Source organism: Lathyrus oleraceus, chromosome 6, assembly GCF_024323335.1.
Source record: "Lathyrus oleraceus cultivar Zhongwan6 chromosome 6, CAAS_Psat_ZW6_1.0, whole genome shotgun sequence".
Lineage (NCBI taxonomy): Eukaryota > Viridiplantae > Streptophyta > Magnoliopsida > Fabales > Fabaceae > Lathyrus > Lathyrus oleraceus.
In genome coordinates, this window is record NC_066584.1 from 234,778,373 (window position 1) to 234,802,264 (window position 23,892).

A 23,892-nucleotide genomic window follows, 5' to 3' on the forward strand; every position below is an offset into this window, starting at 1 on the left:
AGTATGCCCATCTCTTGGGGATACCTGTTTCTAACAAAGTTCCATTTAGTGGATTGGAAGAGATTCCCAGATCACATCTTATTGTTGAAGCTCTTCACTTGAAGAAGTCTGAGATAGAGGCTCATTGGGTGAAGAAAGGAGGGTTGTTTGGACTGCCATCTGATTTCCTCATCAAGGAAGCTACAACCTTTGCTCAAGCTGGTAGTATGGATGCTTTTGAAGCTATCTTTGTGTTGCTCATCTATGGATTAGCATTGTTTCCTAACATTGACGGTTTTGTTGATGTAAACGCCATTAGAATTTTCTTGATTGGGAATCCTGTGCCTACTCTGTTAGGGGATATGTACTTCTCTTTGCATTTGACGAACTCTAAAGGTGGTGGAACGATTATGTGTTGTGTTCCTCTTCTGTACAAGTGGTTTATTTCGCACTTGCCTCAGACACATGCTTTTGTGGAGAACAAACAATGTCTACGGTGGTTGATCGGTCACCATTTTACTTGACTTTCATCATGTTCTCGGCCAAAATTCATCAATGTGGTAACCCTTTATTTTGAGTTTTAGTGTTTGAATTTTAAGTATTTCATATTTGAGTAGTTTTATGCGTATTTTGTTTTTGGTGTTAATTTAAGTTTTTAGATGCGTTTGATGTCGTTTCCATGGTATTGTGCATGTTTCAGAAGTAGTTGAAGAGTCGGAAGTGCCAAGGCAACAATGGAAGAGTGAAAGAAAAAAAACAATAAAATAGAATAAAAATCCTGGAGCCAAACACGGCCCGTGTCTCCTGACACGGCCCGTGCTGCAAGAAGAACTTCTTCCCATACAAAAACCAGGGGGCTGACACGGCCGGCCGTGTTGCTTGGCACGGCCCGTGTCAGTAGGTCTGAAGGAAAAAAAAAATTTAAAATAATTGAAGAGCCAACACGGCCGGCCGTGTTGCCTGGCACGGCCCGTGTTGGCAGGTGCGCTGAATTTGCTGATTTTTGTTTTCACTCATGTAAGTGATCCCGGAGGGCATTTTTGACTTTTTGGCTTGGCTGTAATGTGTACTACACTATTTAGACCTAATGGAAAGACAAACGGAGGGGGACGGAACAAAGAGAACGAGAGAATCAAGATTTTTGGAGAACGGAGATCATCAAGCGCGAAAGTAATTGAGGATCGAAGCTATCTAATCTCTTGTAATGTCTAATCTTATATTTGTACCTTCTTTGAATAGTTTGATGAGCTAAACCCCCCTATGCTAGGGGGGTGTCCCTGAATTGCTTTTGTAATGAACCTTTTTCCTACAATGTTATGAATGTATATGTTTTTATGAAATCAATTTGTTATAACACGAGTGTAATGCTTGCCGTATTGGAAAATTAGGTATTAAATTGGAGGTAAAGGAGGTCTGACAAATCCCTTTATCACTATGTGTATAACAACATCGCTAATTTCTCTTAGGAATGAGGATCTAATAGTGATGATGGGAAATTCTTGACATTCATACATGGGATTAATATTCTTTTGAATGGCTAAGGAATTGGGATTTAAAATTGAATGTTAATGGTTTCTGGCTAAGGAATTAGGGGAAACTACTCTTGAGAATCATATTGAATCATTCTAACATAGATGTCATAAAATAAGGATTAAGTTTATTTCAGAGCAATTCATACACCCTGGATCTAGCATGTTTAACTTTTCTGCATTCAAAAATCTCTATTTTTCCTTTATATTTTACAGAGCAAATTCACTCTTCACTTACCAACCAAAGGTTCTTTTGTTCAATTGAATCATTACCAACACCGATAGTTCCTACGCAGTCCTCGAGATCGATACTCAGGATAATTCCCTTTCATTACTACATCGGTAAAAATAGTACACTTGCTATTTTCCCGATCAAGTTTTTGGCGCCGTTGCCGGGGACTGCCAAACTATCTGTTAATAATTATTCAATTGGAATTTTGTTGCTCTGCAACTAAAGTTTTACTTTATTTTATTTTATTTGTTTATTTTCCTTTGCTTATCCTACCAATCGTCTAATATTTTTATGCGAGGTAAGGCCTCAGCTGAATTTCTTTTTGACGCAGAACCAGAACGATTGTTGCGAGCACAAATCAGAAAAGCCAGACACGACAGACTGGAAGTGACAGAAGAACCGCTGATAGTTTCTGATTTTGAGAAAGAGGGAACCGTTTCAATTCATTCGGAACACTCTGATTCTGAAAATTCGGATACCGAGTCTGAAACTGTGGCAGCTGCCCCACCTCATGTGGAGAGACTATTAGGTGATTATGGGGGAGCTAATGCCCCGCTTGGAAGGATGACAATAGTGAATCAACCAGTCAATGTTGCCCACTTTCAACTTCACTCCTCAACGATACGGCAACTTGAAAGGAGACCTTTCTCAGGAAAAATTAACGAAGATGCCAACAAGCATTTGCAGAGGTTTCTTACGATGACTACGTCGTTAAAGATTGAGGGGCATTCTGAGGAAGCTAAGAAGCTGGTCATGTTTCCGTTTACATTGTCAGAAGATGCTGAAGAGTGGTTCTACTCTTTACCTGCTGGAAGCATCACAACTTGGCAACAGATGGAGACAACGTTTCTCAACGAGTACTTTCCGGCTTCTGTATACATCCGAAAGAGGTACGACATAGTGAATTTTAAACAGAAAGAAGGAGAGTCACTTGGAGATGCGTATAAGAGGTTCAAACGATTGTTGGTTGCATGTCCTACTCATAATATGGATGCAACGGAGCAAATGCAGAATTTTGTAAATGGTCTTCGGCTGAAGACTAAGCAACTCATTGACACAGTAGCTGGTGGCTCAACCAATTTTACAACAGCCACTGGTATTAAAAAGATTATCGAAGCCATTGCAGCCAATGAGCACCTAGAGTTGTATGACCGCAGTGTTAGTCAACCCGAAGGGATAATTGACCTGAAATTGGCAAACCAAGTGGTGAAGATGGAAGATCAAATAGCAGCTGAAGTAGAAAGGAGACTGAAGAAGATGGCTATTGATACCCAAACTGTTGCACAGGTTCAACAGGTTCAACCAACTCACACTAGTAATTGCGAAATTTGTGGAGGACCTCATCTTACCGTACATTGCGTTGCTACCGCACAACAAATTGAGGAGATCAAGTTTCTTAGGCAGAACAACCCTTATTCAAACACATACAATCCGGGTTGGAAAAACCATCCTAATTTCTCATGGAAGGATCAACAAGGAAATGTGCAGAACCAACCACAGCAACAACAATTTCGACCTCAGCAACAACAACCGTATCAACAACATCAACAACAGTTTCAGCAACAGGTACCAAGAAAAGCTGATTGGGAGCTTGCCATTGAGAAGATGGCCGCTCAAAGCTCTCAATTTCAAGAAGAGACTCGGAGTAATTTAAAGAACACAAGTGCTTCAATTAAGAATCTTGAAATCCAGATGAGTCAGATAGCCCAACAACTAGCGGGCTCTCCACAACAGGGAGTTTTACCAAGTTCTACGGTTACTAATCCAAGAGAAAATAATCATGTGAATGCGGTGACCACAAGGAATGGTAAGTCAAAAGAAATACCTGAGAAGAGTTCTGAAGAAGAAGACTTATTGCTTGAAGTTGATCTAGAGATAAAAGAAAATGAGGTTGCAAATGAAGAGGTCATTCATGATGAACGAGTGGTTAAAGATAAAGTGATTGATCCAAAACCGGCCGTCAAACTGCCATTCCCAACAAGAAATAAGAAGAAAGGGCAGCATGAGAAAAACTTTGAGAAGTTCTTGGAAATGTTTAAAAAGCTTGAGCCAAACATTCCTTTCTTGGAGGCGCTTGAGCAAATGCCTACCTACGCAAAGTTCATGAAAGACATCATCTCGAAGAAGCGGACCATAGAGACTAACCCGATTATTCTAACGGAAACTTGTAATTCCATTTTGCAGGGTATGAAGGTTCCGGTGAAAAAAAAGGATCGAGGTTCTCTGACTATTCCGTGTGCCATATGAGATAAATCCTTCAAGAAAGCTCTAATTGATTTGGGAGCGAGTGTAAGTCTTATGCCGCTGTCTATCTATAAGAGGTTGGGGATAGGTAAAATTCAAGATACGAGAATGACACTCCAGTTTGCTGACCACTCTGTGAAGAGACCTTATGGGATAGTAGAAGATGTGCTAGTAAAGATCGACAAGTTTGTGTTTCCGGTGGATTTTGTCATTTTGGAAATGCCGGAAGATGAAGAGATACCAATCATTTTGGGGAGACCATTTTTAGAGACCGGGAGATGTTTGATCGACATAGAAGAAGGCACGATGACTTTGAAAGTGTATGATGAAGAGTTAAAAATTGATGTGCGAAACACCATGAAGTACAAGGATGAGGTTGCCACTAGCCAACATATTGAGACAATCGATCAAATATGTGAAAAGAAAAATTGCTTGACAACACAAAAATTACCCTTGGAAAGGGTGTTGAGCTTATCAATTTTTAACAAAGAGCAAGTAGTTAACGAGAAAGATATGGAAGTATTAGCCATGACGGAAGCATCACCACCTTTTAAAGGTTATCGACACAACCGGTGGAAAGATTTAAGGCAACCCTTAGTGGAAGAAAAGAAAGATGAACAAAAGAAGGGAACCGAATTGAAACAACTACCGGAGAACCTCAAATATGTCTTCCTCGACACAGAGAATTTGAAGGGAATAAACCCTACAATATGCATGCACAAAATTCTCATGGAAGATGATCACAAGCCGGTTGTCCAACCTCAACAACGACTTAACCCAGCAATGAAGGAAGTAGTCAGAAAAGAGGTGCAACACGGCAGGCCGTGTGAGCTAGCCGTGTTGCTTAATTTTTAGAATCCAATACATTTTCCAGAGGAGCAACACGGGCAGCCGTGTGTGCCAACACGGGCCGTGTTGCATGCTTACATTTTTCCCATACATTTTCCAGGGGTGCAACACGGCCGGCCGTGTGGTCTAGCACGGGCCGTGTTGCAGTGCGTAACTCAGATTTTTTTTTAATTTTAGAGACGTTGGAGTGGGGCCCACACATCTTTAAATACCTTTTACCTCTCCCCCACTCACTTTTCAGCCACTTCATCTCCTCCAACCCTATTTTTCTCTCAAACCTCTCAAACTCCATAACCACCTTCACTTTAAACCTCAACGTTCATCATCATCCAACCATTTTTTTTCAAAGTCCCTTCACAAAAGTTGGGCCGTTTCTCGCACTCTACACCGTGACGGTATTATTTTTCTCTATCTCCACTATTTTTTTTCCGCTAACTTTTCAGGTGACCATTATGCCCCCGAAAAGAGCCGAGCGAGGAAAGGCCGTGGTAGAGACCTCAAGACCAAGACAAAGATCCCGGAGGATGCCAAATGCACACGGAATCATTTTTGAGGATGATGATCACGTTGAAAGGTACAAGACTCACCTTAAAAGGAAGCTTGTACCTATAAGGTATGTGTGTGATGATACTATGAGTGCTTTAGGAATTCTAGATGATGTATCTCAAATGTTCCACAATTTAGGTATTTTTGAATTTATGCATGCTGATGTGCCTTCCTATGAACGCATCACTCTAGAGTTCCTAAGCACTGTTAAATTTAAATTGGAAAAGAACTGGACTGGTCATGTTTATGAATATTTTGGTACTATGAGTTTCCGGCTTTATAACGAAGATTATTCGATGTCGGTTATTAAGCTTGGGCAATGCCTCCGGTTACCATTGGTAGGATCCGGGGCAGTGCCAAATGACTTTTCTGCAGGTTCCTTTTGGTCCTCTATTACAGGTTTACCACAGTACGAACCCCGGAGTGCAAAGGCATCATGGATTCAAAACCCGTGCTTCCGATATGCTCAAAAAGGGTTAGCGTTCACCTTGTTCGGACGAGGAGATAGTACAGGTGTAGCGGCAAAGCGGGAATTATATTTGATGCATGCCATGGTTAATGAGGAACCAGTGAATGTGGCGGCATTCGCCGCCGACCATTTAGGTACCATGGGGCGTGCCAGCTCAGGAGCCATTTCTGTGGGTGGTATGATAACACAAATTGCTGACTGGTGTGGGTGTAGGCCGGTGTTGGACGGAGAGACCCCGATGCAGGCGTTGGGTAAGCTTGACCTCAATGCCCTGTGCACGCAAGGAATGCTCGAACAAAGCCGTCATGGGTATGTGTTGGTAAGCCGGACACGCCGGTTGTTCCGCTTACCGAACATTGATAAAACTAATGTTGATAACAATGAGAATTGGTTGTATACTTCTGTTAACCCCGAAGAGGCGGGAGAAGATGATTTTCGTGCAGGTGAAATGATGGAGGAAGATGCACCGGCAAGGGAGAGGGGTGTTCCTCACCCTCACACCTCTCACCACCGAGGCATGGGAGCCTCCTCTGCTGGATGGACACCCATGGACATGGATCAGTTCCGTGTCGAGCAGGCTTGCCAGGGAGCGGAGATTGATCGGATCGTGACAGAGCAGCTCCGTCAAGGGGCTGCCATTGATGATATTCAAAGGATGATGCAACAGATGATGTTGCAATTTCCACAGCACCCTCCTCCGCAGTAGGCACTGTAAGTCCCTCTTGCATTTGGGTTTAAACATTGGGGACAATGTTTAGTTCAAGTGTGGGGGGGGGGTTCCTTTCATTGTTTTAATTTATTTTCCGTTTTGGTTTTTCATTTTTTAAGTAACTTTGATTTCTTTTATTTTCAACAGTTTGGATGTTGGGTTACAGATTGATGGATAAAAACCAGAGGCGTGATGGAAGGATGGTTAGTGGATGAAAGACACAACCCGAACTTACTCTCCCGAGGCACCCTGGAAATTTATGCAGCCGAAGAAAAACTATTGTTGGACACAGTGGGATGAAAGCTGGATTGAGATAGAAGTATGGTACACCTGAACCAAAAAGAAGCTACATTACACAGAGAGTGCTTTGGAACCTGCAAGTTTACCCCACATGGTGAGATTACAAAAAGCCAAATACTAAGAGATCATCATGAGAGTTAATCCAGGTATGACTCTATCGCTCTGGTTTTGCGTACGTTCTACTGACATAGCATTGCATTATGACACACACTGAGGCACATTTTTGTTGTTTAACCTTGAGCCTTTCCAGCCACCCTTGTACGTTTTATCCGTTGCGAACCCCTTTGAGCCTTTAACCATTTTGTTTGTTTGTAAACCGCTTATGTTACCCTATGGCCAGAAAAAGAAAAAAAAAATATATAATAATCTCTTCTACCCTTGCTCGGCATAAATGTTGTGGATTTTGGAAACTGTGTTGAATTCTAAGTTTGGGGTGGTAAATCCAATACAAAAGGGACAAGTGTGCGGAAAATTGTTACAAGAAAAGAGAAAAGAAAAAATTGGAGGCTTTCTGAATGCTCCAGAAAAAGAAAAAAAAAACAAAGAGAAAAGAAAAATAGAACTCATCAAAACGCACTTGTCCCAATTAAACGACTTGATTACATTTGAAATACTCAATTAGTTGAGTAAAGTTAAATAGTCGATGTCGAACCCCTGTATATCAAAATAAGCACAGGTACAAGAAACATAACAGGAGTGCCGAGCCCAAAAACCCCTTGTGTATCCGTTTGTTGTTTATCCCACCTGTCCTAAGCCCCGTTACAACCCTAAGTCCTCCTAAAGTGTGTGAATTATGTTTGTGCAATAGAAGTAGAATTTATTCAAAAACTAAGAGTCGATATTGCATATATTGAGTCTTTAGTGCTAACCCTGAGAGATTGTGTGAGATGTATGAAAAGCTTGCAGGTAAAGAGGTGCTGGACTGTGAGGTGTAGCGGATAGTTCTGATCGGGTGGCCAACGTCTTGACCATGAAGGTAGGAAACTCGGTGCGAATAACATCGGCTGTATAGTGGTGAAAAGGAATTATGGGGTGACCTCTGTTTGTTGTCTCTTGCATCACTTGAGGACAAGCAATGAGATAAGTTTGGGGTTGTGATCGATCACCATTTTACTTGACTTTCATCATGTTCTCGGCCAAAATTCATCAATGTGGTAACCCTTTATTTTGAGTTTTAGTGTTTGAATTTTAAGTATTTCATATTTGAGTAGTTTTATGTGTATTTTGTTTTTGGTGTTAATTTAAGTTTTTAGATGCGTTTGATGTCGTTTCCATGGTATTGTGCATGTTTCAGAAGTAGTTGAAGAGTCGGAAGTGCCAAGGCAACAATGGAAGAGTGAAAGAAAAAAAACAATAAAATAGAATAAAAATCCTGGAGCCAAACACGGCCCGTGTCTCCTGACACGGCCCGTGCTGCAAGAAGAACTTCTTCCCATACAAAAACCAGGGGGCTGACACGGCCGGCCGTGTTGCTTGGCACGGCCCGTGTCAGCAGGTCTGAAGGAAAAACAAAATTTAAAATAATTGAAGAGCCAACACGGCCGGCCGTGTTGCCTGGCACGGCCCGTGTTGGCAGGTGCGCTGAATTTGCTGATTTTTGTTTTCACTCATGTAAGTGATCCCGGAGGGCATTTTTGACTTTTTGGCTTGGCTGTAATGTGTACTACACTATTTAGACCTAATGGAAAGACAAACGGAGGGGGACGGAACAAAGAGAACGAGAGAATCAAGATTTTTGGAGAACGGAGATCATCAAGCGCGAAAGCAATTGAGGATCGAAGCTATCTAATCTCTTGTAATGTCTAATCTTATATTTGTACCTTCTTTGAATAGTTTGATGAGCGAAACCCCCCTATGCTAGGGGGGTGTCCCTGAATTGCTTTTGTAATGAACCTTTTTCCTACAATGTTATGAATGTCTATGTTTTTATGAAATCAATTTGTTATAACACGAGTGTAATGCTTGCCGTATTGGAAAATTAGGTATTGAATTGGAGGTAAAGGAGGTCTGACAAATCCCTTTATCACTATGTGTATAACAACATCGCTAATTTCTCTTAGGAATGAGGATCTAATAGTGATGATGGGAAATTCTTGATATTCATACATGGGATTAATATTCTTTTGAATGGCTAAGGAATTGGGATTTAAAATTGAACGTTAATGGTTTCTGGCTAAGGAATTAGGGGAAACTACTCTTGAGAATCATATTGAATCATTCTAACATAGATGTCATAAAATAAGGATTAAGTTTATTTCAGAGCAATTCATACACCCTGGATCTAGCATGTTTAACTTTTCTGCATTCAAAAATCTCTATTTTTCCTTTATATTTTACAGAGCAAATTCACTCTTCACTTACCAACCAAAGGTTCTTTTGTTCAATTGAATCATTACCAACACCGATAGTTCCTACGCAGTCCTCGAGATCGATACTCAGGATAATTCCCTTTCATTACTACATCGGTAAAAATAGTACACTTGCTATTTTCCCGATCAGTGGTCTCAGAGACTCATGTCTCTCACTAATGATGATATAGTTTGGTATGATCCTTCTTTGAGAAGTTTGGAGATTATTGATAGTTGTGGTGAATTCTCTAATGTGCCTCTCATTGGTACACAAAGAGGAATTAATTGCAACCCTACTTTGGCTCGTCGTCAACTTGGGTTCCCCTTGAGAGACAAACCTAATAACATGTTGTTAGAAGGTCTTTTCTATCAAGAGGGTAAAGATTCCCAACATTTGAAGCAGAAGATTGTGCATGCTTGGCATAATGTGCATAGAAAAGGAAGATCCGAGCTCGGTCCGCGCAATTGTGTAGCTTTGGAAGCTTACACTACTTGGGTGAAGAAGAGAGCTTTGGAGTTGAAGATGCCTTATCCTTGTGAAATACCTACGTATATGGTTGTGGTTGAGCCATTAACTCTCCCTAACCAAGATGTAGAGGAGTTGGAAGACGCGTTCGCCAAGATGAAGAAAGAGAAGGATATGTGGGAAGAGCGTTTCCTTGCTTTGAGCAAAATGCATGAGGAGTTGCAGCTTGAGTCTAAGGACAAAGACACACTTATTGAGCTACTTGAAGACCGAATGACGAAGAGACAGAGAGAGCCGGAGGTTTCATCTTCCTCTAGCATGCCTCAGTTTTCCGTTGCTTGGGAGAAGATTGTTGATCAACTTGTCCTCAAGAAGACTTAGATGAAAGCTTCTTTTGAGACCGAGATTCGACGCATTCGAAGGAAGTACGCGCCTACAGCCAGATCTTCTGACGTTGTTAGGGGTCCTTAGGCTGACTAGTCTCATTTTCTCTTGTATTTTTCATTTGGTTTCTAAAATTGTACTCAGTGTAATCCTTCCAATTATATAAATAAAAGAGAATTTTTGGTCATATCAAATTGTTGTAATTACTGTTGTATATATATATTTGCAAATAATATAAAGTTCCTGGAAAATAAAAACAATCAAGTATTGCATTTCATGCATCATTTTCATAAACAGGTTTCTCTTTCGTCAGATGTCTCATTGGTGTTTCTTCTGTGCTTCAGCCAAGCTGACTCATCGGTACAATACTCGCACCAATCACTCCAGAATCATGGAACATCTTGAGCAAGAGAATAGAGACCTGAAAAAGGAGATCACCCACCTGACTGCCATGATGGAGTCAGTTTTAGCCGCACAGAGCCAATCTTCTCCAACACCTATAACTCCTCCTCCTCAGAGGAATGTCATTTCAGAGGTGGCTACCTCTACTGTTCCCACAACTGTCGCTCATTTCACGCCTGCTATGCCTGCCGGATTCCCGTGGGGAATGCCGCTAAACTTCATGCCTGAAGGTTTTGCACCTACATTTGCTTCTATGTCGGCACCTAGCCTGGTCATGTCTGTGCCATCGCCTATAGTGCATACCTTGCCTCGTGCGGAAGACACCATTTATCATTCCGAGCCATCTGAGGGCCCGTACGTGTATGAGAAAATGGATGGAATGAAAGATCAATTTCTTGAGCTGCACAAGGAGTTGAAAACATTGAGAGGTAAGGACCTTTTTGGGAAGAGTGTTACTGAATTATGTCTGGTGCCGAATGTGAAGATTCCAATGAAGTTCAAAGTCCCTGACTTTGAAAAATACAAAGGGAACACATGTCCGCTCAGTCATTTGGTGATGTATGCCTGAAAGATGTCTACCCAAACAGATAACGATCATCTGTTAATCCACTACTTTCAAGACAATATGACCGGTGATGCGTTAAGATGGTATAGATGGTTGGATAGTGTGAGCATCCGCACTTTCAACGATTTGGGTGAAGCATTTGTTAAGAAGTACAAGTACAACATTGATATGGCTCCCGACCGAGATCAGTTGAGATCGATGTCTCAGAAGGACAAGGAAACATTTAAAGAGTATGCTCAAAGGTGGAGGGAACTCGCTGCTCAAATCAACCCTCCTTTAGAGGAAAAGGAGATGACTAAGATTTTCCTAAAGACCCTTAGCTCATTTTACTATGAGAAGATGATCGCCAGTGCCCCCAGTGACTTTACCGAAATGGTAAACATGGGGATGAGGCTAGAAGAAGGTGTCCGAGAAGGACAACTGTCAAAGGAGGAGGTATCATCCAACAAGAGATACAACAACATTTTTAGTAAGAAGAAAGACAATGAAGCCAACGCAATAACTAGTGGGAGGCAGAGAAGGCCTCAGATCAGAAAAAGTCAACCACCCCTTCAACATCATCATCAAGTATCTTTAGTAATTCCCATTTTTTCAGCTAGTCAATCAGTACCAGTTCAACAACAACGTCAACAACAACAACAACCACAACAACAACAACCACAACAACGAACAAACACCTACAACAACAACAATACCAATAATCATCAACAACAAACTTTCGAGAGGAAGAAGGTCTCTTTCGACCCGATTCCTATGACATACGCAAAACTCTATCCATCATTGGTTCTCAAGAACCTGCTACAACCGAGAAATCCGCCGCAAATACCTGAACCACTTCCATGGTGGTACAAGCCTGACCTCCGTTGTGCTTTTCATCAAGGAGCACCCGGACATGACATTGAGAACTGCTACCCTCTCAAATATGAAGTTCAAAAGCTAGTAAAAAGTGGAATGATGTCTTTTGAGGACCGCGCACCCAACGTGAAAGCTAACCCACTGCCCACTCATGGAAATTCATCTGTCAACATGGTAGATGGATGCCCTGGGGAGTTCAAAGTGTTTGATGTCCGTTTTATTCGAAGGTCCTTCGTGACGATGCACAAAGATATTTGTTTGGTGAGATATTGTGAGCATGACCACGATGGTTGTGTTATCTACTGTGTTAACCTAAGAGGTTGTGAGATTGTGAAAAGGAACATCCAACGGTTGATGTATGAGGGTATGATCCAGATTGTATAATCCCGTCACGTAGATGATGATATGAATGTGATTGTTCCTGTGTTTAAGAATCCCAAGAAAGTGGTGATTCAATATGATAGTAGCAACAACATCAACCAAAGATTGGTATCACCGTTGGTCATACGGTTGGTGGGTCCAGTCCCGTACGCATAATGGTCAAGAGATTCCATTACCTACAACCAATTCTGTCGTGAGCATTACTAATGTTACCAAGGTGACCCGCAGTGGTCAAGTGTTTGGGCCGGTGTTCCCAAAAGATGTGAAAGATTCAATAATCAGTAAGAAAGTGGAAGTGCCTGCAGCAGATCCAATTAGTGCTTCAAAGCATCAATCTAGTGAATCCAACAATTTGAAGACTAATGATGATGATTAGGTACTTCGGTTAATAAAGAAGAGTGAGTTTAATATGGTGGAGCAACTGCTTCAAAACCCCTCAAAAATTTCAGTACTGTCTCTGCTTATGAATTCAGAAGCGCACAGAGAAGCACTGTAAAGAGTTCTAGAGAAAGAGTCTGTGGAACATGATGTTACGGTGGATCAGTTTGATCATATTGTGGCTAACATCACTTCCTGCAATAATCTCAGTTTCTGGAATGAAGAACTCCCTGAGGAGGGTAGGAATCATAACTTGGCTTTGCATATCTCGATGAATTGCAAAGATGACACTTTATCCAATGTGCTTGTTGACACCAGATCTTCGTTGAATATGCTGCCAAAGTCAACATTATCAAAGTTATCATATCAAGGAGCGCCTATGAGATATAATGGCGTAATCGTCAAAGCTTTTGACGGTTCATGCAAAATAGTGATTGGTGAAGTGGACCTTCCGGTGAAGATATGTCCGAGTGATTTTCAAATTACTTTTCAAGTAATGGATATCCACCCGGCCTACATTTGTCTGTTGAGAAGGCCATGGATCCACGAGGCGGGAGCTGTTACCTCCACGTTGTATCAGAAACTCAAATTTGTCAAGAATGGGAAATTAGTCATTGTTGGCGGGGATAAGGCGTTGTTGGTTAGCCACCTGTCATCTTTCTCTTTTGTTGAAGTTGAGGATGAGGTTGGAACTCCGTTCCAAGCCTTGTCTATTGCTGTTAAAAAGAGAGTTGGGGCACCTATGTCCTCATGTAAAGATGCAAGGAAGATTGTTGAAGAAGGAATTGTTGATCAGTGGGGGCGAGTGATAGAGGTCGCCGATAACAAAAACAAAACCGGTCCGGGTTTTCAGCAAGGATAGTCAGGTGTTAGATCTGATGAATGTGCAACTCAACTTCCGTAGCGGAGGGTTCATTCATGGCAATGAACAACACTAAGCTGTTGTGTTAAAGGATGACGAAGAGGAAGACTGCATCAATTTCGTGACGCATGGAAAGGCTTGCGACAATTGGACTGCTGTTGATATTCTTGTTATAATGCATCGATCTAAGTTGGTTTCTAACCCCATTGAATACAATGATCCTTCTCCTACTCCAAATTTTGAATTCCCCGTGTTTGAGGATGAGGAGGAAAGTGATGAAGAAGTGAGTGATGAATTATCTCGTCTTCTTGAGCATGAAGGAAAAGCCATTCAACCATTTGAAGAGCAGATTGAGTTAGTCAGCTTGGGTTCCGAGGATGATGTGAAGGAAGTCAAGATTGGGTCTCGACTGTGTCCGGATGTTAAGAAGGGGTTGATTGATCTTCTCCGGGAATATTCAGATGTGTTTGCTTGGTCCTATCAAGATATGCCTAGTTTAGATTTTGAGATTGTGGAGCATAGATTTCCGTTGAAGCCAGAGTACCCGCCAGTCAAGCAGAAGTTGAGAAGAAATCATCCTGATATGGCAGTAAAGATTAAAGAAGAAGTGCAGAAATAGATTGGTGTTGGTTTCCTTGTGACCGTCGAATATCCGTAATGGGTGGCCAATATTGTGCCTGTGCCAAAGAAGGATGGAAAAGTCCGCATGTGTGTTGATTATAGAGATTTGAATAAAGTCAGTCTGAAAGATGATTTCCCTCTGCCACACATTGATATGATGGTAGACAATATTGCTAAATTCAAAGTCTTTTCGTTTATGGACGGATTTTCCTGATATAATCAGATCAAGATGGCACCCGAAGATATGGAGAAGACAACATTCATTACACCTTGGGGAACATTCTGTTATAGAGTGATGCCTTTCGGTTTGAAGAATGCTAGTGAAACTTACCAAAGAGCAATTACTACTCTTTTTCATGATATGATGCATAAAGAGATTGAAGTTTATGTCGATGACATGATTGCTAAATCAATTGATGAAGAGGAACATGTTGAGCATTTCTTGAAGCTTTTCCAGCGTTTGAGGAAGTATAAACTCCGCTTGAATCCCAATAAATGTACTTTTGGTGTTTGTTCTGGTAAGTTGTTGGGCTTTATCGTCAGCGAGAAGGGTATTAAAGTTGATCCGGCCAAGGTCAAAGAGATACAAGAGATGCCTGCGCCCAAAACTGAGAAACAAGTCAGAGGTTTTCTTGGCCGTTTGAATTATATCTCAAGATTCATTTCACACATGACTGCCACATGTGCGCCTATATTCAAGCTTCTTCGGGAAGATCAATCTTGTGATTGGAACGAAGACTGCCAGAAAGTTTTTGATAGTATCAAAGAATATCTGCTTAAGCCTCCGATTCTGTCTCCACCCGTTGAAGGAAGACCATTGATCATATATTTGACTGTGATCGAAGATAGTATGGGTTGTGTTCTTGGTCAGCAAGATGAGACTAGAAAGAAAGAATTCTCAATTTACTACCTCAGTAAGAAGTTCACCGACTGTGAGACTCGGTATTTTATGCTTGAGAAAACTTGTTACGCATTGGCTTGGGCTGCTAAACGTCTGCGTCTGCGTCAGTATATGTTGAATCATACCACTTGGTTGATATCCAAAATGGATCCAATCAAGTATATATTTGAGAAGCCTGCTTTAACTAGGAGGATTTCCTGTTGGCAGATGTTGTTACCAGAGTATGATATTGAATACCTATCTCAAAAAGTAGTCAAAGGTAGTGTCTTAGCTGACCATTTAGCTCACCAACCAATTGAAGATTACTAGTCAGTACAATATGACTTTATTGATGAAGAGATCTTATACTTGAAAATGAAAGACTATAATGAACCATTGCTTGAAGAAGGGCCAGAACCTGGTTCCCATTGGGGCATGGTATTTGATGAAGCTGTTAATCAGTATGGTAATGGCATTGGGGGTGTGATTATTACTCCTCAAGGCATGCATTTTCCATTTACAGCTAGATTGACTTTCAAGTGTACAAACAATATGGCAGAATATGAAGCTTGCATTATGGGGCTCGAAGAAGCCATTGATCTTAGAATTAAGCATTTAGATGTCTTTGGAGATTCAGCTTTGGTTGTGAATCAGATCAAAGGTGAATGGGAGATGAATCAACCCGGTTTGATACTATATAGAGACTATGCGATGAGGATTTCAACTTTCTTTACAAAGGTTGAGTTTCATCATATCCCTCAAGATGAAAACCGGATGGAAGATGCTCTTGCAACGTTGGCATCAATGATTGTAGTGAAGTATTGGAATGAGGTTCCCAATTTGACTATGATGCGTCTTGATATGCCAGTTCATGTGTTTGCTGTTGAAGAGATCAAAGACGAGAAGTCGTGGTATTATGACATCAAGTGTTTCCTCCAAAGTCAGATTTACCCGCATGGAGCATCTTTGAAAGATAAGAAGACTTTGAGGAGATTAGCCAAAAATTCCTACCTGAATGGTGATGTATTGTACAAAAGAAACTTCGATATGGTTCTTCTCAGATGCATGGATAGACACGAAGCAGACTTGTTGATGACTGAAGTCCATGAAGGTTCCTTTGGTACTCATTCCAATGGGCATGTTACGGCGAAGAAGATGTTGCGAGCAGGTTACTATTGGTTGACAATTGAATTTGACTGTTGCAAGTTTGTGAAGAAATGCCACAAGTGTCAAATATATGCGAATAAGATTCATGTTCCTCCGACACTGTTGAACGTCATTTCCTCCCCATGGCCCTTCTCCATGTGGGGAGTTGATATGATTGGCATGATTGAGCCTAAAGCTTCGAACAAACATCGTTTCATTTTGGTTGCAATTGACTTCTTCACAAAATGGGTTGAAGAGGCATCGTACGCGAACGTAACTAAGCAAGTTGTTATGCGGTTTATCAAGAATAAGATTATATGCTGTTATGGTGTGCCAAGCAAGATCATTATTGATAATGGATCAAACTTGAATAATAATATGGTGGAAGCTATTTGTAAAGACTTCAAGATTGCACACCATAATTCTTATCCCTACAGACCCAAGATGAATGAGGCTGTTGAAGCTGCTAACAAGAACATTAAGAAGATTATCCAGAAGATGGTTGTGACATATAAGGATTGGCATGAGATGCTCCCATTTGCTTTGCATGGGTATCGAACATCCATCCGCACTTCAACAGGGGAAACCCCTTTCTCTTGTATATGGTATGGAAGTAATGCTCCCCGTAGAGGTTGAGATTCCTTCGTTGCGTGTGCTCATGGAAGCCAAGTTGAGGCTGAATGGTGTCAGACCAGGTTTGACCAGTTGAATTTGATCGAAGAGAAGAGATTGACTGCCATGTGTCATGGTTAGTTATATCAATAGAGAATGAAGAAAGCTTTTGATAAGAAGGTCAGACCTCGTGTGTTTAGAGAAGGTGACCTTGTGCTCAAGAAAATTATATCGTTCAAACCAGACTCTAGGGGAAAATGGACTCCTAATTATGAAGGCCAATATGTTGTTAAGAGAGCCTTTTCAGGTGGTGCTTTTATTCTTACAACTATGGATAGTGAAGTGTTCACTCGTCCTGTGAATGCAGATGCACTCAAGAAATACTTCACCTAAAAAGAAAAGAACAACTCGCTAAGTTGAAAACCCGAAAGGGCGACTTAGGCAAAAATGAGCGTCTCGGTGGATTGAAAACCCAAAAGGGCGATCCAGGCAAAAGTTAGAGACATAAAACAGAAAAATTATCCCGATAAATTGAATACCCCACCTTGGGGAAATTTATGCAAAAATTAGGGATTATGGCAAGTAACTACATCCTGCTGATCTTCAGATTTTGAAGACTTTGTTGAGCATAATGGTCGATGGTGATTCATCATTCCCAGTAGCGGCCAAAAGCACAGTGGACATCAAGAGTTGGTGGAAGGATTAGTGATAATTGTATTCAATGTAAACCTTTTCCATGTAAATTACCATTTTTCAACTTTGTAAAAATCTATGGAGTCTTGTCATTTACGGACTACCATTCCATTAAACAAAGTTGAACTTTTATCCAATTGTTTCCACTCTTGTTTACTTCAACAAATAGTTTTAAATTTTATTATGATCATTTTGAAATTAAAATTTTTAATCAAAATTATTTTTCTTAAACATATAAAAGCATGAATCTTAAAGCAATTGATTTCATTTAAAAGAAATATCATCAGTGGTTCGAAAGCAGCAAGCCCTAAGTGTGGAGCAGTATTGGTCCTCCCCGAGCAGTAGGCGCAATTTCTCTTTCATCCTCAACACCATTTCTATCATTCAACAATCGTTGTCCGCTATTCCCCAGTAGGGTAACCAACAGAGTTGGTTGATTCAGTCCCCTGCGGAATGTTTATTCCTCAGCAGAATTTGTGTTTATTCCCCAGCTGAAAATCGGTTTCCTCAGCAGTTTGCGTGGTTCCGGTAGAACTTTGGTTTCGTCACCAATCACCATCCGATTTGCTCCGAGTCAGAGTTTCCTCCTGGTTTCTGAGCAGCTATTTTTGTTTATCCTCTGCATGGTTATCTCCCATTTGATATGGTGTGGACCTAAAATTCCCCGCAGACTCGATAACGGTTTTTCTCAGCAGATTTCTTCTTTCCCTAGTTAGGTTTGAGCCTTTGGCATGATGCTCTCTTTCCTCCAGCAAGTCGTCTCCCTCTTTTGTGGATTGAGCGGGAATTGTATCGATGATTCAAATTTGCGACACCTTTGTATCCTTTGCGATCATTTTTTCAGCATGATCATCACATATACATATACATATACATGTACATATATACTCATATATTTCATCATCATTTTTGTTGATTTACTAATGAGATTCTATTCTCTGTTATGGCGGTACTTTATCCCCATACAAGTTTGATGTCTGTCCTCCTTCCATTATAGAGTGTCAGCCCCTTAAGCAGAAAGACTTTAACCTTTCTCCTCTCCCCACTGAGTTATTTTCTCATGGATAATTATTATTTCAGTTTCCTCCCCAGTTGATTATCTGGATGGAATCACTCCCCTTGAGTTATATCCTCATTGGGTTAAGTCTTGATTGACCGTTTCTTTCTAGATCTTACCTAGATAGATTCTTTGGGTCCCATAAGAGTTTATTACCCAGTAACTGGTAATATTCTTCTTAGTTTGCAGTTTGCTACTTCTTGCCCAATACCCGACAAAGGTACCCCTGTTTTCTCCGCAGTGGAGTCCCCAGTGGATTCATTTTTTATGATTCCCCAGGAAGTATATCCTTGATATGTTCATCCTAACCGATGACAGATATTTTCTTCCCCTGTTTTGAGTTTATCCTTGATATGTTCATCCTAACCGGTGACATATATTCTCATCTTTGGTATTCTACCCAGTAAGAAGGGTAGTTATAATCCCTATTTTCATTCCCCAGAGAGTTAATCCTTGATATGTTAATCCTAACCGATGACGGGTTCCTTCTCTTTGCGGTCTTCTTCCCAGTAACCGGTAGTTGTAAATCCTGCTTTCCATTCCCCTTTACAGAGTTTATCCTTGATATGTTCATCCTAACCGGCGACGGGTACTCTCTCTTGTGGTATTCTATCCAGTAACTGATAGATATAATTCCTATTTCTTTCCTCAGATAGTCTATCCTTGATATGTTCATCCTAACCGGTGACAGATTTTCTCTTTGGTGGTATTCTATCCAGCATTCAATATATGTAATTCCTACTTTTTGTTCAGTGAGTATATCCTTGATGTGTTCATCCTAACTGTCGCATAACGCGAAAAACCGGCGGGAAAAGAAACAGAGCCTCCACCGTGCGTTATTTATCCCAAAGGGGGGACAGGAAACGCTCGAAGTAAACCTGGAAAGGACATGGTCGCACGACCAGAGATTGATAGGATCGGGAGTCGGTTATGTGAAGGGAAGGTATTAGCACCCCTACGCATCCGTCGTACTCGACGGGATCCACGCTCGAAAAGAATAGAAGAAAGGTTGCTTAAGAATTGCTCAAAAACTGCACACACACTGGAATCAAACATAGAAAAGACGGAAGAAGGTGACTCGGCAGGAAATCGCATCCTGGGCCTATGTAGTCTGTTAGACACAGACATCAGAGTCGACGTAGTTCGGGGATAGGGGAAACGTGCTCTCTAGGATGTCGCATCCTATGCATACGTATCTTCTCTGACCAGAGGAAGAATCAGAGCACTCGTAGCTCGGCTAACACATGCCAAAACGAACACCAACAGGAAACCGACTGCCAATCGCTGGGCTTACGTCAGACTCCACACAAACGACCACACACAGGAAACCGACTGCCAATCGCTGGACTTATGTCAGACTCCAAACAAACAAACACACACAGGAAACCGACTGCCAATCGCTGGACTTATGTCAGACTCCACACAAACGACCACACACAGGAAACCGACTGCCAATCGCTGGACTTATGTCAGACTCCACACAAACGACCACACACAGGAAACCGACTGCCAATCGCTGGACTTATGTCAGACTCCAAACAAACAAACACACACAGGAAACCGACTGCTAATCGCTAGACTTACGTCAGACTCCAAACAACACAAGGGGTTGAAAAAGAAAAAGGGCGCCCGGAGAGATCAGCTCATCTCCTGCCTACGTACCTCATCTGGTATGAGGATCAGGGCGACGTAGTTCCCCTTAACAGGGAAAGAACTTTTATCCTAACCAGAGACTAGGGATATAACAGACTACTAGGGAGACTACGACTCGAGCCTAGAAGTTATCATGCATACGATCCCTAAGTTGAGGTCTCTAATCCTAACTTGCATAGGGAGCAAGCTAGCCTAACACAGCACATAAGCAAACACAAGCACAAGAGTGTAGCACCTCAAATTTGCACCTATCATTGTACATACATTTTCATATTAGGTCATAACATAACATGGTCCACTGCATAACATTGCATTGTCCTATCTGCCTCAAGTGCAAGACCAATCAAGAGAATTAGGTCAAACTGGTCAGGAGATCAGTCAGTCAAGCAAGCAAGTACAAATTCCATTGAGCCAAGGCCCTAGGGTTGGTCCAACATGTTCACATGACTTGGGGATCCATTTGAAGTGTTTTGGTCAAGGATTGGATGTTCAGAAGTCATCAGTCAATGCACAGTCAGTCAGAAACCCTAAAAGTCAAATGTTGGTCAACTGTTCATTTAATCAGTGATTTGATGATGGAAATTGGTTTGAGAGGTCTCATTCATGTCCATATAGTCCTCATATATCATGTCAAACACCATCATGAAAGAATTTGAAGCCAGATCAGAAATTTCCAAAAGTAGAAACTGGACCTGTAATTGAAACCTGCCCAAAATGGAAAGTCTTGATCCTCAAACTTACATCATAATACAAGCTTCAAATGAATTTTTGCCCAACATGAAAGTTGAAGATCTTGTTCTCCCATTTCCAAAAAGTCCAAGAACACTCAATTCCCATGTATGGTTGGCAAGTTATGATCAAATCATTTTCAGAAATTCTTGAACTTCAAAAGGCCATATCTCTCAAACCATTTGGCCAATTTGGGTGGGGTTTTTTCCTACAAGTCACATTTGATCCCCTCTTTCCAAAAATGTAACTTTCATTCACCAAAACTTCACCAAGCAAAATGGCCTTTTTGAACTTGCCTTAATTAATTTCAAGTGAGTTGAATTTTGACTTTTCAAAATAATCATTTTTAAACCACTTGGCCAATTGAAGTGGTTCAGAAATGTGGTTTGTGTCATGTTTGAAAGCCCAAATTCGTGCAGTACATACAGCCATGCCAACTTGCTTGAAAATTGGAAAAAAAGTACATTTTTCAACAACTACATCCCACCTTTTCATGGACTTTGATTTGTACTTTTAAACAGAGAATATAAAGATGATTTTCTGTCATTTACAAACCCTAGCAGCCAACATCCTACACAGAAAACTTCATTCTCCAAAATTCTCATCTTCTTCCATTTTCAAAATTCTGTCAACTAAGTGCAACCACACAACTTTGCTTTGTTTGATACAACATCTACTCATCATTTGGAGCTGGTTTCAACCTTCAAACACCATCTGTATCAGCATCTACATGACTGTTTTTTCCAAAGCATCATCAATGGCAGAAGTTGTTTGCATCCAAACCAAGCCATTTCAAGCCAAAGTTCTTCTCCCATTCATCATCTGGAGTGTTAAGGGCCAGCTGTTCTGAGCTTCCACGACCAAAGAACATCAGAATCACTACTGCACTTCATTTTTGGTAAGAAATCGATGCTCTCATTTCTTAAAACCATGCCATGCTTTAGGTAGGCCTTGTTTCGCTGATTCTATTGAGCTTTGGATCCATAGAAACGGTCGAGTAATGAGTGAATAAGGATGATTTGAAGTTGCATGTCAAATGTTGTTTTTGCTTATTTCTTCTGTTTTAGTTTAAGTTACTGAAAATAAATGATGGAACGTTGATGATGATGCTTGGCTGGTTCGATTGATACCTTCAATTTGTATTTCTGGAAATTTTGTTTTTCGAACTTGATTGAAGATGATGAAGGAATACTGTTCATAAAACCCTAAATATGCGTTTGTTGCCCAGAAACCATGCTGCTCGTGTTTTCCTTTTACACTGCATGCTGCTGTTACTGTTGGATTGCTCTTGTCCAATCATCACATGCCACGCTTCTATTCCCATACGCACCGTTTCATTAAAGTTCCACGAAATTACAAAATTGCCACGCCGTGTCACATTAATTCATTTATTCATTTATTTTCTCAATTTTTATTTCATTTGATACATCATCTTACAAAATTCATAACATCTTCATTTCAAATCCAAAATTCATGGGAATTTTTGCATTGTGTTCATCTGGATCTCTACTTTTTTATCATGATTTTTGCTGATTTTTTGGATGAGTGAATTTTAAATGGTATTAGGGTTTGTGACATGTATGCATATTTTGTACACCTTGCCAAAACATTTGTGAAATGGTGATACTTTATCCAATGACTCCCAAATTTTTTGTGCTTAAACTAGACACACTCATGGTGATTTTGGTGTAGAGTTTGTGAATTTATCATTGCTGGTTTGTGAGTTATGATTTTTTGAAGTAGGGTGTGACAATTTGTGTCACACCATTGATGTGCAACTTCATGATTTTTGATACCATGCTTCCTGACCTCCAATTGATGTGAATTTTTGCATGAACCTACTATTGGATGTCTAGTTTACATGTGAATTTTCTTGGAATTATTTGTGACATTTCCTAATTGTTTGAGATTTTCTCCCCTGTTTAGTCATATGTTGACTTTTTGTGACACATGCTCCCATTTCATTTGTGAAATTCTCATACTTTATTAGATGGACTTGAAATTTGATATGTGATTACTAGACATCTTAAGCTTTGCCATGGTTTTAGTCCCATTCATTTATCATATTCCATCTCTGATTTATGAATTTTTCAAGTTGATGCATGTTTGGTTGACTTCATTGAGCATGTTCAAAATTGCTTTGACTTTCTGATTTTCATTGACTGCCTTCCACTTGTCCAAATGGGATGAAATTTGACATGCTTACCATGCTGTGGGTTGTGATTGATCATGATTTATTTGGTGATTTTTGGAATTGATTATGATTGGTTTTAAGTTAAGTCTTGCTGTTGACTCCTATGAGCTCTCATTTTGCCATGCTTTGACTTCTTTTGCTTATGAAATGATGATGATGCATGATATGAACATGAAACCAATTGGGTTTGCTTCCTAAATGTTTGAATTTGATTTTGATTGGACATTGCTTGCTGTTTTGACTTTCTCATTATTTTTGACCCTAGGCTTGTCCTAGTGGTCCTGTGACTTATGTTTGAGTTCTTGTTTTCAGGTGAAGCTACAAATGCTCCAATGAGACCACTTCTTTTTGATTGAGCTTGCTTAAATATCATTGTCTAACTTGTTTGTCTTGTAGGTGGCTTGGCTCACATGCCTCAAGCCTTATGCCCTGCACATCCATTTGCTTCTGATTAACTGTTGATGTCTGTTTCTTTTTGTTTTGTTTGAAGTTGTATACTAATGTCTGCTTGACTATTTCAGGTGCTTTTAGTTGCTCAGTTCCTTGTGAAATTTTGCTTTGCTTTGCTTGTATAAGCAATTTGCATTGAGGTACAACTTCCTAACTTCATGTAGTCTGGAAGACCTGGCCTGTTACTTGGCCAGGCAACTGTCTGAAGTCCTCCTTAAGAGGCAATATTTGTGGATGTTTAATTTTGTCCTTGCATAGAGTCAAAGACCTCCTAAGTGAAGAGGCAATTGGCAGAACCCAAGGGATATGCAATCTATCCCCTGCTATTCTGTGTGTCATCTGCTTTGCTCACACCACTG

The 23,892-nt window shown here is 40.7% G+C and overlaps 1 protein-coding gene across 1 annotated transcript; it reads left to right on the top strand.

Moving 5' to 3' along the window:
- The first annotated feature begins 1,041 nt into the window (after positions 1-1,041).
- On the top strand, positions 1,042-3,987 carry LOC127094935 (uncharacterized). Its single transcript, XM_051033691.1, has 4 exons — positions 1,042-1,149; positions 1,725-1,755; positions 2,072-2,613; positions 2,752-3,987. Exons 1-4 carry the CDS (start codon positions 1,042-1,044, stop codon positions 3,985-3,987), a joined length of 1,917 nt encoding a protein of 638 aa, XP_050889648.1.
- Positions 3,988-23,892: the final 19,905 nt, after the last annotated feature.